General features: G+C 34.9%; 1 protein-coding gene across 1 annotated transcript; it reads right to left on the bottom strand.

Moving 5' to 3' along the window:
* Positions 1–4,641: 4,641 nt before the first annotated feature.
* On the bottom strand, positions 4,642–7,360 carry LOC141679713 (uncharacterized). Its single transcript, XM_074486135.1, has 4 exons — positions 6,715–7,360; positions 5,846–6,247; positions 5,453–5,722; positions 4,642–5,030 (listed from the first exon to the last, which is right to left on the bottom strand). The coding sequence occupies exons 1-4, from the start codon at positions 7,358–7,360 to the stop codon at positions 4,642–4,644; spliced, it is 1,707 nt and encodes a 568-aa protein (XP_074342236.1).
* Positions 7,361–14,473: the final 7,113 nt, after the last annotated feature.

The following is a 14,473-nucleotide window of genomic DNA, read 5'->3' as shown; positions in this document are numbered from 1 at the left end:
TAGGTTACAATGTATAATCTTCTCATGTAATGTGCAACTACATGCATTATTTGTGTTTTCGGGGTTTACTATTAATTCAGGAAATGATTCGGTTTCTTAAAAATGATCGGACTGGAACCCTACCGGGACGTTAAAGCCCATAAAAAAATCATATTTTCATTTTTATAAAATCGTGGGACTGTCAAATATTCAATATTTTTGTATTTTTGAATTATTTATAATTTTTGGGGAATTTTGGCATAATTTTTATATTTATTGGATTAAAAATTATCCCATGTTAATTATTAATATTGGGATAATTATTTTTATTAAATGAGATTATTAGGCCCAAAATAATTTTGGGATATTATTTTTGTAATTATAAACAAAATTTAATTATTATTTAATTATTCAAAAATCAGAAAATGTAATAAAAATTCAGAAAATCTCTCAAATTAGGGTTAGGGTTTCAAGAACAGTTCTTGAGATTAATCAATGATTTTGAGGTGATTTGGAAAGGGAAGGTGGTTGTGTTTGTAACCAAATTTATTATTGTTTCAAGCTCTATCCAATTATGTCATCAAATCATATCTCAGATAGGTAAAATTTCAAATTCGAATTTTAGGGTTCATGTTCAAAATTAGGGATTTTTGTTCTTGGGGTTATTGATTGATTTTGATGCTTAAATAAGCTTCCCCAAGTGTTTTAAAATCGATTAGTATAATTAATTATATCAAACGATTACTGGAGTTGCTAACCAAAGTTTTTGTTTTTTTTTGTCATTTTTGTTTTTGATTTTCTGATCTATCTATGTTATGGATGCTAATTTGGATGATGTAAATAGATTGTATATTGAATCAGCTTCGTTTTGCCATATTAATCATACGATTTGGTATCTATTTCTATCGAATCGATGTTCACCGGATTTTGTCGCCAGTTTGTTTGAATTTTTCCGGAATCAATGTTTAACGAATTGATAGTGGTTGTTATTAATTGATTTGGGTGCCTGGTAAGGTTTGTAATGGTTTGACAGCTAGAAACAGGTGTTAATCTGTGATTTTCGGGCCAAATCGAAGTCACCGGAATCTGGCCAACTCCACCGGAATATGGGAACATTTCCAGAAACCGACAGAGTTCGACCCAGATCCGGGTTGTTCTTCGTAGCCCGAGTCTTGACCCATTTCTGAAATAGTTGACTGATTTTAATCCAAAAAGTCCTAATTCAATTTCTTAAAAACTGTTTCTGGAATTTTTTAAAAAACTTTAATTCAAAAATTCTATTTAAATTCCAAAAAATTAATTTTAATTCAAAATTAATTTGGTTAATAATTTTTGAAATAATTAACTGAATCATTTTAATTTAAAAAATCATTCTCTTTTATTATTTTCGAAAATCTCTGTGTTATAGAGAATCAAGCCAAAAACGTAGTTCTAGGATGAGGGATAGAACCCTTTATATAAAGGTGAGTCTACGGTTAGACTTCTGTTGGGAGACTTGGTGGACAAGTTTCCAACTTTGATGGTGATTAGGAGTCCTATTGAGGAAGGAGCTCCAGAACCCTCTGTGTAGGACTTCGAGTCCGTTTAGAACACACGTCTCTGCTCTTCCAGCCGTATTGGGCCTAGTCCGTGAACAACTTGTGTTCGTGGACCTTGACAACCTCAGCTAGTGGGCCTTGTCTATATGGACCGTCTTGAGTCTGCTATGAGTTCGGACCAGACAGGTCTGTATTGGACTTTTAAAGAAGAAGCCCAAGTGTAATTAATGCGATATTTAATGTGTCTTTATGATGTATTTTCTATCCATATCAGTAACTATTTATAATTAAGTCAAATAATGATTTAAAAATTATTTTGAGCTTTTAAAATTATTATTAAGGTATAGAATATTCAATTAATATTATTATTAATTGAATTATTCTTATTTTATTCATAGTAAATAGACCGTTTGTCCGTTTAATACGAAACAAATGTTTCCAGACTCAGAAAATTATTCTGTTTCTATTAAAATTACTTTCAAGACATAAAATCTTTTGTATCGAAAGGTCGTACATTTTGTAAACGTTTCTGAGTCGCGTAACTATCGAAAAGTCATATTTCGACTCGATTTTGATTTTAAACATATCGAGTTGAATGTTCTGAGTAATTAAGTTATCTGTTATATAAATTATATGATACGTGAATTACATGTTTACGTGCTATACGGATTATGTGCCACCTGTCTCTTAAACTTTATATAAATAAACTTGATCCTCATCTGTTATCATCGGGTGGGTAGATGATAAGGATAAATGTATGAATTAGACAATTATATATTATCGGTTGATTGAAATAGTATTTTATGATAGATACACATAGTTCGAGGCGCTCAAGGCCATATGGAGAGATTAAACATAAAGCTTATTTATATATAATACATGAGACGAGTAGATGCATAGATGAGATAAACATAGAATGGGGATTGACAAGTAAACATTAGATAGTCTATCGACTGAAGTACAGATATGCTAGAATTGATTTATATTTAGATGATTAAAGATCAGAGGGTTGATCAATTGAGGCAGGTATTTCTTCCCTATTCTAAATTCAGAATAGTTAAATGTTTTATATTTCTCTATATTAATGAATCTTAATTATGCAAGTATCCTTTATTATTGTTTATTCATTATCATTGATTGATCTCTGAAGCAAATACCTATTATTTCGGGTTATTTACGAACCCTGAATCATGATATTTTAATCAAAATGATTTAGCATCAAAATACTTTACGGACTGGATGGTTACTGTAATATCGAGGAAATATCGTGTAATTATTTTTATTAATAAATAATTATTATGTAATTATTACATGTATTTTTTGTGAATTATCTGATGATTGATATTGATGTTTGGGTGTTTATATATGATAAAATTTGGATATTTTAATTTTTCATTATCCAGAATCAAATATAGATAATTTTGGTATTTTTTCTGGTAATTTTTGGATTATTATATGATTTTATAAGGATTTATAGAATTAATAATTATTATTTTTAATTAATTATAAAATTACTTTATAAAATTGTGAATCGTCCAACTTCAACCGTTTTCGGGTTTTTACAACCCGAAACTCTTCGGAAAACTCATTCCTAACCTAATCTGATAATTCTGAACATTTTCGTGTTTTGACTTTTTCGATCCGGGGTACGGTTTGACCAGTACGAGTTCCGGCGCAAAATTTTTGATATGATAATCATTAAATCGATAAAACCCGTATTCTCGAAAGGAGAGAAATTATTACTTTATTTTCGTATAAAGTGTTTTATAAGAAGCTCAATTTTGATAATTATCCAAATCTAGTATAAAATTTTATCATTTTTATAGTTACTTAGTGGCTAAGTAATCTATTTTCGGATTCGATATATATAAGAGTAATTATGAAATTATTAAAAAAATAAATATTTGATGGTTATGTCAGTTGTGCGTTGCCTTATTATTAATTGTGTGTGATTTGTTGGGTACGAGGATTATTGGTATAATTAATTATTAAATTGTATGATTTTGTTTTTGCTTTTAAAAGTGATTTGATTGAAGATTTATTCTCGTAAATGTTATAGTTGTTTATAAAATTATTTTTATGTTTTTATAATTTCAATATTTATTTTTAGGAATTCATAAAATTTAGAAATTAATATTTTATCAATTATTCATCCTTAATTATTTTCTGATTGCATTTTTTTTTGACGAAGGCTGGCAATTTTATTAATTCAAATCCACCTCAAAACATTGTTGAACATTAACAGGATCATACCTCCTATCAAAAACACAATCTGGGTATTTATATGATTCTCTAGCTAACTGGTGAGCAACCATATTCGCAGATCGTTTAACAAAGAACAAAGACACTTTGTGAAGTCATTTCAACCAACTACGACACTCCTCAATAATTACTCCAAGATGCGACCTCATTGGAGTATTACTTCGAATGGCCTGGATTACCACCAAGTAGTCAGACTCTAGAGACACCTGAGTCCACTGCATCTCATCAATCCAGCTTAGAGCTTCCTTGATTTCCATTGCCTCCACTGTGACTAGAGACACCAAATAAGAGTGAATTATGGCCTTGGCTATAAGTAGCCGGCCGTCCTAATCTCGAGCTATCAACCCAAAACCAACTGCATCCCGATCTTCAAAAATAGTAGCATCTACTGACACCTTAACTATGTTTGGTAACGGTTGAACCCAAACAGGGGCACCATCTCCTTCAACAACCGGCTGGAGATTGGCCATTGTCAATCTAGATTGGGCAATATTCCACTGTGTAAGGTGTTGCTGTGCTTCTGCAACTATTCTATTAACTCGTGTATACTTTTGGTTCCAGACTAAATCGTTTCTTGCTCTCCATATGGCCCAACAAACCATAACCAATTGAGCACACTTCAACTTAAATTATGACTCGAAGACCATATTTATCCAACTCCTGAACTCCATATGCTAGTCCCACTGTTTACCTGGCAAAACTATAAACCAACACTGTCTTACAACATGATAATTGACTAGACTATGCATGATAGTCTCAGTCCCAGATTTGCAAACCGGACAATTACTTTGTACCGGCACATGCTTAAGCTGAAGTTATGACATTGTTGGAAGATATTGAGACATGGCACGCCATATTAAATTTAGAGACTTAGGGGGTGCTTTGATGCGCCATAACTTTTCCAGATACTGCTGCCATCTTCTAAGGTCCATTGTCTCTTTTGCACTTGCAAAAATTTGTAAGCGCTCTTGACTGAGTATAGCCCTGACTCCTTAAAACGCCAATAGATCATGTCCTCATTGTTAGAGTTAGTCAACCCGGTGTTGAGAATGCTCCCTTGATCCCTTACATTAAAATGTTCCCGAACCAGATTAACATCCCACTGTCTTTGCCCTGCAACAAGAAAATAATCTACTATTTTTCCTTTAAGCAACTGAGAAGTGGACGTAATATATGAATTGTCTTCTTCCATTAACCAAGGCTGGTCCAGCACCTGAATGCTGTCTCCCCTTCCTATTCTCCATCTTATACCTGCAAGTAACAATTGTTTGGCTTCAACTATACTCCGCTAGATGAAGCTTGGGCTATTGCTAATCTTGGCATGAATAAAATCAGTGTCTGCAAAGTACTTAACCTTGTACAACCTCGAGAATAAGCTTCTAGGATTTATGATGAAGCGCCAACCTTGCTTACCTAGCATTGCAGTATTAAAATCTCTAAAGTTTCTAAAAACCATTCCTCCAGCTATTTTGTGCTTAGCCATATGTTCCCAAGACATCCAACTGATCTTCGAAGAGTTATTCTGAGATCAATTCCACCAGAACTTGGATATGCTTTTTTTAATATCCCTGGTAATCTCCAAAGGAAGTAAGAAAACATTCATTACATAAGAAGGTAATCCCTGGACAACCGATTTCACTAAAATTTCCTCCCCTCACGCGAGATGCACTTACCATCCCAAGTTCTTATTCTTGCATTGACCCTCTCTTTCAAATAACCCAGTAGAGTAGATTTATTTCTACCCAGAAGATTAGGCAATCCCAAATACGTGCTGTGCTCACTTGCCTCAGACATTTGTAACAAAGAACAGACCTCCTCCTTATTGTACCGAATCACATTCGTACTGAAAAATATAGAAGATTTTGCTTTATTCACCTTCTGACCTGAAGCTTGCTCGTAGACATCCAGGAACTCCCGCACCCTTCTAGCCTCATCGGTACTCGCTTTACAGTAGAAGTAACTGTCATCGGCAAAAAACATGTGAGAAATGATTGGTGCTTTCCGACAGATCTTAATACCTCGAATCCACTACTTAGCTTCATATTTTTGAATCAACGAGGACAGACCTTCAGCATAAATAATGAATAAATAGGGTGACAAAGGGTCACCCTGTCTAATCCCATGACTTGGATGAATAGGCCCCATCTCAACCTCTCCATGCACTATAGAATAAGATATTGTGGTCACACATGTCAAAACTAACTGAATCCACCAATCTGAAAATCCCATTTTCCGCATAATAGCCTTCAAAAAGTCCCACTCAACTCGATCATAAGCCTTACTCATATCAAGTTTTAAGGCCATGTACCCATCCTTCCCAATCTTCTTCTTTTTTAAATAATGTATTAATTCATACGAAACCATGATATTATCAAAAATTAGCCGCCCCGGGATAAAAGCACTTTGTGACTCAGAAACCACCTTCTCCAGCATATTTTTCATCCTATTAGCCAGCACTGGGTAATCACCTTCATCAACACGTTACACAAAGCAATAGGCCGAAGGTCACTCACCATAGACGGATTCTTCTTTTTCGGAATTAAAACAATATTTGTCGCATTTAGACCTTTCAAGATCTCACCACTTCTAAAGAAATGCCTGGTCATTTTAAAAATATCATCTCCTACTATCTCCTAGTGTTTTTGGAAAAAAGCCGGAGTCATATCGTCCGGACCTGGCGCCTTGTCAGGGTGCATTTGAAATAATGCAAATTTAACTTCATCTTTGGTAACCTCCTGTAACAATTCTATATTATGATCTTGCGAAATAGATTGAGGAACAACATCAATTACCTCCACATGGTTCGTATGTGCAGTTGTAAACAAGTCTGTGTAAAACTACGTGATAAGAGTTTGCAAACCAGTTTTCCAATCAAACCAAACCCCTGCTTCGTTTTTCAACCTGTGAATATTATTATTTCAGCGTCTAGTGGTACAAGCTCCATGAAAATATTTGGTATTTTTATCTCCTGCTTGCAGCCATAATTGCTTGGATCTCTGGCGCCAAAAAATCTCTTTTTGGTCAAGAATTAGAAACAACTTCTTTTTTGGCACTTTATATTCAGCTACAGAGTTCTCATCTCGCTTGTTTCGCAGCTGTTTGAGTTGGAATTTACACTCTTTAATCCTCTTACCAAAACAGCTAGTGACTTCCTTTCCCCACAGACTAAGATTATCTCCACATGTTTTCACCTTATGCATTAAAGAAGCGTCCACTTCTGCCTCCCATGTATCACTGACAATGTATTTGCACAACGGCTCTGTAAGCCAAGCGTTCTCGAAATGAAACCATTTTTTGCCCATTAACAAACAACTAGTTGTAGTCCTCAGAAGTATAGGACTGTGATTTGAAGGGGTGCCCTCCAAGTTGTATAGTCTCGCCAATGGGAATAAATCAACCCAAGAACTAGTTGCCATTTCCTTATCCAGTCGAATTTCCAACCAAGATGCAGTGCCCCTCCCTTTTTCCCACGTATACTGATGTCCATATAGCTCCAAAGCATACAAACCAGTTTCTGCAAGCACTACAATAAACCCATCCAGTAACCACTGAGGATAAAGAGCTCTACCTTTCTTCTCCATTTGAGATGCAATATTGTTCAAATCACCAATAGTTCACCATGGCAAGTTTGAGTCTCTTGCTAAATTTCTTAACAACTCCCATGTTATCCTTCATTTACTTCTGTTTGGCTCGCCATAGAAGCCAGTTAACCTCCACAGCTGCACACCATCTATAGTCACTTCGACATCAATATGATACTTTAAAAGACTCAGATGCTTTACCTGATTTGTATCCTTCCAGAGTAAAGCCAAGCCTCCACTTCGACCCTGCGCCTCTACAATAATCATTTACTGAAAACCAAGTCTAGTACACACCCATTCCATCTTCTCTTTATTACAAAAAGTTTCACACAAAAACATTATCGTAGGCCTTTCTTGACGAACTACGTCTTGCAGGAACTGAAATTTCCAAGGTGGCCCCATACCTTGGCAGTTCCAACTTAAACAATTCATGGTTGTTAGCTAGATTGCATCGCAAGCTTAGCCAAATCAATTTGTGAAGAATTTGAGAAATCCATTTCAGAAAGATCAACCTCCAATTTTTTATTATTTGTAATCACCCCTGCTATATGTTTAAATCCCCCTGCAGTATCCATCACCTCGTAATTACTTGGGTCCCCCCTCATTCTTTTCCTTTCCTCTATTTGCAGCCCATCCAATTCATCCTCCTCAGGCCCATTATCCAAAATTTAAATTTACTTTTCCCTCCTACAAGTCCACATTTTTATTTTCCACATTAATAAGAGATATTTCTGTTGTAACATACTACATCTTAAAACGAGATATACTCCCCCAAATCAGCTGATTTCTAGGATTGACACAACTGTTTTCCCCTGATTTTTTGCTATCATTGACACTCCCTTGTCGTTGCTCCCATTCTGTATCGCCATCCTCCCTTAGCGATTTGCTCTTTACTGGACCTTGTGCTCTTCTAGACGGTGCCTTTAACCAACTTTCCCACTCCTTAATCTCGCTATCATTCTCACGGTTTAGGAATTTTCTGTAGTACCTCTCCGTGTGTGACATTATGCCGCATGTAAAATAGAAGTCACCCAGACGCTCGTACTTACATGAGACGATTACTTCTGTACCATTTCTCTTAAGGATCTTCTTTTTACGTTTCAATGGTTTCCTCACATCTAATCTGATCTTTATTCGCATACATTCACGCCAAATACTTGTGTTATTCTTATGGTCATACTCAAGAAATTCACCAAAGAAATTGCCGAGCTATTTTCCTACTTCCTCCGACATGAATCCCGTTGGTAAATCAAAAATCTGCATCCACATATTCAAATGCCATAATGGGACCTCTACTGGTTGCTCCCCTTTAGACACTTTCGCCAATGCCAACATCGCACTAACAAAAGACCACGGACCTCCTCTTAACACCCAATGCATATCTTTCTTATGATAGAATTGGAACAAGAAAATACCTTTTTCGATCTCCTTGATATTTATACTCATTGCCGGTCGCTATATATCCACCATCTTAGTTTTCATAGCACGAACATTAACATTCCTTTCTATCAAGAACCGCCCCACCACACAGAGATCATACTTATTGACCTCTTCTTCCACCTCAACCTCAAAGGAAAATGTCACGTTTTCCTCATTCTCTATATCCAGACCTGCTAGCTGATCATTCAAATTATTATATCGAGACATGATTACAATGACTCACACGTTCCAATTTCAGAAGAAAGAGAAAACGGAGAGAATAACATAAGACTCTCACATATGACGGAGAGAAATTTTTCTTGATTTTAAAATTTAAACATTTTCTGATTGCATTTAAGTGTAAACTCTGTATTAAATTTCAGAATGCTTCTAAAATCATGAAATTCATATTTTATTAAGTTTGAAATATTTTGAGAATTTTAAAATTATTTCAGAAATTTTATGGCTTTTATTTAACTGCACGTTTGTTCATTAAATCTTTAAATGCGGGTCTGATGCGCGATTTGAAAATGTTTTAAAAATAATGAAAATTTTATTTTATTAATTTTCAATATTTGGGAGGTTTTAAGAATTATTTAGAATTATTTTGAACTATTTTTATATTCTTCCGATGAATTCTTGCACGCGATGTGTACCGATAAATTCACGATTCAGGGACCGAGATGGGATAAGAACGAGAGTAAAATAACAAAAATAAATAAATAATAAATAAATAATCCCCAATTCCCCAACCCCCTGTGTCTCTCACCTCTCCCCGTCTCTCCTCTCTCGATCGTCTCTATCTCTCTCTCGACTGTCTCTCCCTCATCTCTTTCTCTCATATCTTTCTTCTCTCTTTTTTCTCTTTTTCTCTCCCTCCTCTGCTCCCCCCGTGTTTTGGCCACTATGTAATTCCGGTGGGAGGCGGCATGGTTTGCTCCTGCCCTGTTCTTGCCCGCGTGTATATATACGTAAATATATACACGTGTGTCTTATTGGGTGTACTGCTCTACGTGTTCTGCGCCATGTATTGTCCCTATTTTTTTTGCTGTGTTCCCTCGCTTTGTTATGTTTTTCCGGCCACTCTTGCATTTTCCGATTACCTGTTTCATTTGGGGGTGCACACGCGTGCGTGTTCCTGACTGAAATTGATTGTTTTTTTTAATTTCAAAAATTCTGATGAAATTAATTGATATTTAGTGTGGTTAAATAAAATAATTATTCGGTGGGATTCGTATGGAAAACCAAAAGTTATCGGGTACCGGCAAATTTTACCACCGTCGACGATGAGCCTCGGCAAGCCGACGGTGGACGGTGATGATTTTTATATGAGTCCTATGTTTATAAATTAAATAAATTAGTTCGTAAAGATTAATTTTGAAACGAAAAAAATAGGATGTAATTATTATAGGTCGTACGGTGTTTGGGATTTGCAAATGTTGGGATTGTTGAATGTGGATTGTTGTTGTTGATTGTGAATGATGTTGCATCATTTTGACGGGTTAGACCGATAAACACAGGAAACGCTGCCCGATTTTCAGGAAATTAATTCCGAAAATATGGGAACGTAACCCAGAATTATCGGATACGTCGAACGAGGATATATATAATTATATTATACGAACCTAATTATGTGTTATGATAAGTTATTTTATAAATTATCAATTACCCTACTATTTTCAAAATAACGAGTATACGTACTTTCCGAAAATAAGTACCGAACCAAATTTCGAAGATGTGAACCTTAAATGTTATGTGTATTTCAATAATACATATAAATATGAGTCGGTTTTTATATCGGATGGGTAGATTTGATAGCAAGAATGTGTTAAGCATAAACGACTATTTAAATTAGGGTATTTCGACTCTGTAGGTGCTAATCGAACAACCCGAGGATTGATATCAGACTAAGAATGATCTAGTGATTAGTCGTCGAGCTCAGCAAGGTTCCAATCGAAGGACCTGAGTATTAGGATCGTATTCAGAATAGGGTAGTGGTTTGACGATAAAGCCGAACGTTCAATTCGAACCAAAGTCAACCAATAATAGTGACTAAAGCTTATCAAGGCAAGTATTCCTTACTTTTCTCGTAATATACTATAATACTTCATTCAAATTCTAAGTTCAGAATAGTTAACTGTTTTATATTTCACTGCAATTACTCTTAATTATGCAAGTCCCTTTCATTATTGTTCCTATATTATCGATTGATCTCTTGAGCAAATACCTATTCTTCTGGGTTATTTGCGAACCCTGAATTGGGATGTTTTGAAATCAAAATGATTTGACATCAAAATACTCTACGGGCTGGATGGTTACTATGAGGGCCAGTGATGAACTGGACCTTATGGGCCGGGGATGGACCGGACCCTTGGGCCATAGTGCCTGGGTACCCTATTGGATCTATACAAGTATGTTAAGATCTACACTATATCCTGACTGATCAGTAGGGTATGAGTGTAAACATTAAGATAGTGTCCAGTCTAATTCATTGTTAATCGCCATTAACGACATTCTCTCTCGAAAAGTTTTATAATTCCAAAACCCGACAAAATCCTGATTCAGGAGATGAATCTGGGAATTGCTCGTCACTTCTGGTTTTATAATTAAAGAATGGTAACGACCAATTATTATTCGCTCAACTACCTCATATAAATAAAAATGTTTATAAATTATTTAAAAGATTTTGTCCAGAAATTTTTCTTTAATATTGATACCTGGAAATCAGTTATATACTTGTTGGGCATTTTTGGCTCACTCTTGTTTTGCAAATTCTTATTTCTTTCAGAAACAAATGAGGATGAAAGTGAATAGCTTTTGATAGACAGCAAAATTTAGAAAGATCTCCGCTACAAGAGGACGAAGATGTTAGAAAATAAGACAAGGGAATTAGTACAAAGGTATTTAATCTTGTATTTTAGTTGTTGTGAATTATAGGAGGTTAGATTCTTGTTTCATACCATAACCTGTAAATGATCCGAAACTAAGGGGTCATTTGTATGTTATTTTATATTATGTAAAGATTGTTTATTGACACCAAATCTTGACCCCGGATTTGGGCTGTTACAGTTACGATAAGGGCCGGGGATGGACTGGACCCTATTATTGGGCCAAAATGGCCTGTGTACCTAATATGATGGTGGGTCTATGCATATGGGCATAGATCCGTACTATATTCTGACTGATTAGCAGAGTATAGTACATATGTTGGTTCTAGTGTCCATTCTAATTTATTGTTGATCGCCATTAACGACATTCCTTTTTTGAAAGTTTCATGATTGCAAAACCGGATAAAGAATTGATTCAAGAGATAAATCAGTAGATTGTTCATTGATTTTTGATCTATAATTGAAGGTTAATAAGGGTCGATTTTTTATTCGCTCAATTGTTTAAATAAATAGAGATATTTATAAAATCATTTAATGATTATTTCCAGAAGTTTCTCTTGATAATGATATCTGGAAACCAGTTATGATACTTGCTAGGCATTTTGGCTCACTCTTGCTCTGTTATTTCTTATTCTTTTAGTATTACCTGAGGATAATTATAGATAGCTTGCGGTTGACAATAAAAGGAGAGATCCTAGCTTCAGGAAATTGGATATCTCAAACTAGATAAAGGAAGTCGTTGTTAAAAAATGTAATGAAGTTGCGTTAGTTATTATACTAGTTTTGCTATTTTGGATTCTTGTTTCATACCATAACCTGTAATTGATCCAGAGATTGAGGGGTTATCTGTATATTTATATTAATATACAGGTTTATACGGTTTAATGATGTTTGGTGACACCCAATCCTGACCCTAGATTTGGGGCTGTCACAATAATTGTAGGAAAAATATATCTATTATATTATTTTGTGGAGCCATGTACCTTGGACTGATGATTCCTTTTTAAGGTATATTCTTATTTTTTTAAGGTGTATTATTGTCCAGACCACTTGTAATTTAACAGGAAAAAATGGTGTACTGTTTAATGCTTTTTTAGTTCCATAAATTGTATGTACAACAGTTATCTTTGTCAATCAATATTGCAAGGAATGTACTTGAATTGCATATATGTGGTTCATTTTATAATATTTCAAGTTATCTTTCTATGTACTAAGTTTGGTCGGCTTTTGTAATGCTATTAATAATATATTTTGATATTTTAACTTCAATTATTGTTGATTTCTTTTCACTATTTTATGTGCTTTCTATGCAAGTACAAGTAAATTAATACATGTCTTTATAGTCTTTGGTTTATGGGTTTTAATAAATGAGGTAGATTTCTATCTAAGGGTTAAAAAATCCAATGAAAAAAATATCTTTCTCACTTAGAAAAGAAGCATTTATCTGTTAACGATTCTCATACAAAATATTTCTCATAATTTTATATATCACACTATCAAACAACTATATGTTCTTGTAGGTTCTTCACCGTATGAGTGGAGTCTTAGCTGAAGCTCAAAGTCCGCTCGTCCGGTGCATTGCTCAGGAGCTTTAACTACTCCATATATGACCTTTAGCAACACCCAAAAATGATGATTCAATAGTAGATGCAAATTTTATTAAAAATTGATAGAAGAAGGTTCACAGAAATCTCACAAGCCTTGTTCAAGGTGCTTCTCTAGACTGATCAAATTAATATTTTTCCTTGAGTGTCTAGTCTTCTTTCCCAGCTTCTCATTGTTTTCTTCTATCTGGTGTTGGAGTTGTCTGTTAAACTCAGATTCATCTTCATTATATAGATCCAGCATCTTCTGCATTTCCTTGAGAGTCTCATTGCTTGATATTTTTAACTGGTCTTCTAGTCTTAAAAATATTCTAGTATTTCTTTCATCCTTCAACTCCATCAACCAATATGGCCTCAAGTGCACTCTACTTCCAGTGTAAGGAATAGTTAAAATTCTTGGTAGTGCACTTGGGTCTCTCCAGCTTCTTTGTATTTGTTAAATTTTGTTAAGTATCTCTTTCTTGGCCACCTTGGTGAATCCAAATTTTTTCTTGTTTACAGAGAATACTTTAACTAAGAAAGTGTAGCCTTCATTGAGTCATTTCCTCCCCTGTACCTGAACACCAATCTTTTTGGAAGTCTATTATGGGCATCATTTGCTCTCACTTCATCTAGCTCATTCAGATAGAGATTTATGTCTGAGAATTCTTTTATATCACAGATAAAGAGTTGATCTCCTTTGTTGACTATTGGCTTGGGTTTGGATAAGGCTTTGGATTGAAATGCGACATACTTGACTTGCTTTCTTGTTGTATTCTTTCTTCTTTTTGAAGTGGTTGTAATTGTGATGTTCAACTCAGGTATAGGTAAGCTTTCCCAGTCTATTGGTTCATCCTTGGGAATGATTGGCTCACCATGAAAGTTCACACAAGGATGGACCTTGATTTCAACTTGCTCCATTGTGGGCATAGTTGGTTGATTTATGGTAGTAGACTGAGTTGTGTTTGGTTCTTCCTTTTCTTCTTCAAATATCAGCTTCCTTTTGGCTCTCTTCTTCGTATACCCTTAACTCGATTTCTTTGGTTCTTGCTTCTCAGTTACAGTTATGGTAGCAGGTTTCTCAGTTTCTGATTTGGTTGTATGCTTTTCAGCTAGTTTCTTTGCTTTTAAGTCAACCTGCTTTTTTTGAGATTTGAGCCGCAATCTCTTTTCTCTTTTGGCTTCTCCAAATTGAGGATGTCCAGCCATCACACAAATCAGTT

This window comes from Apium graveolens, chromosome 8 (assembly GCF_009905375.1).
Source record: "Apium graveolens cultivar Ventura chromosome 8, ASM990537v1, whole genome shotgun sequence".
Lineage (NCBI taxonomy): Eukaryota > Viridiplantae > Streptophyta > Magnoliopsida > Apiales > Apiaceae > Apium > Apium graveolens.
This window is presented reverse-complemented; position numbering and strand designations above follow the sequence as displayed.

What these genes read in the sequence shown, in the direction of transcription:
- LOC141679713 (XM_074486135.1), bottom strand. Translation starts at nt 7,360, where the DNA reads ATGGAGAAGAAAGGTAGAGCTCTTTATCCTCAGTGGTTACTGGATGGG. An exon ending in CAAATATTTTCATGGAGCTT is followed by an intron (nt 6,248 to 6,714) that starts GTACCACTAGAC and finishes GTGTTGATGAAG; the next exon opens with GTGATTACCCAGTGCTGGCT. An exon ending in ATTCATTATTTATGCTGAAG is followed by an intron (nt 5,723 to 5,845) that starts GTCTGTCCTCGT and finishes TCTACTGTAAAG; the next exon opens with CGAGTACCGATGAGGCTAGA.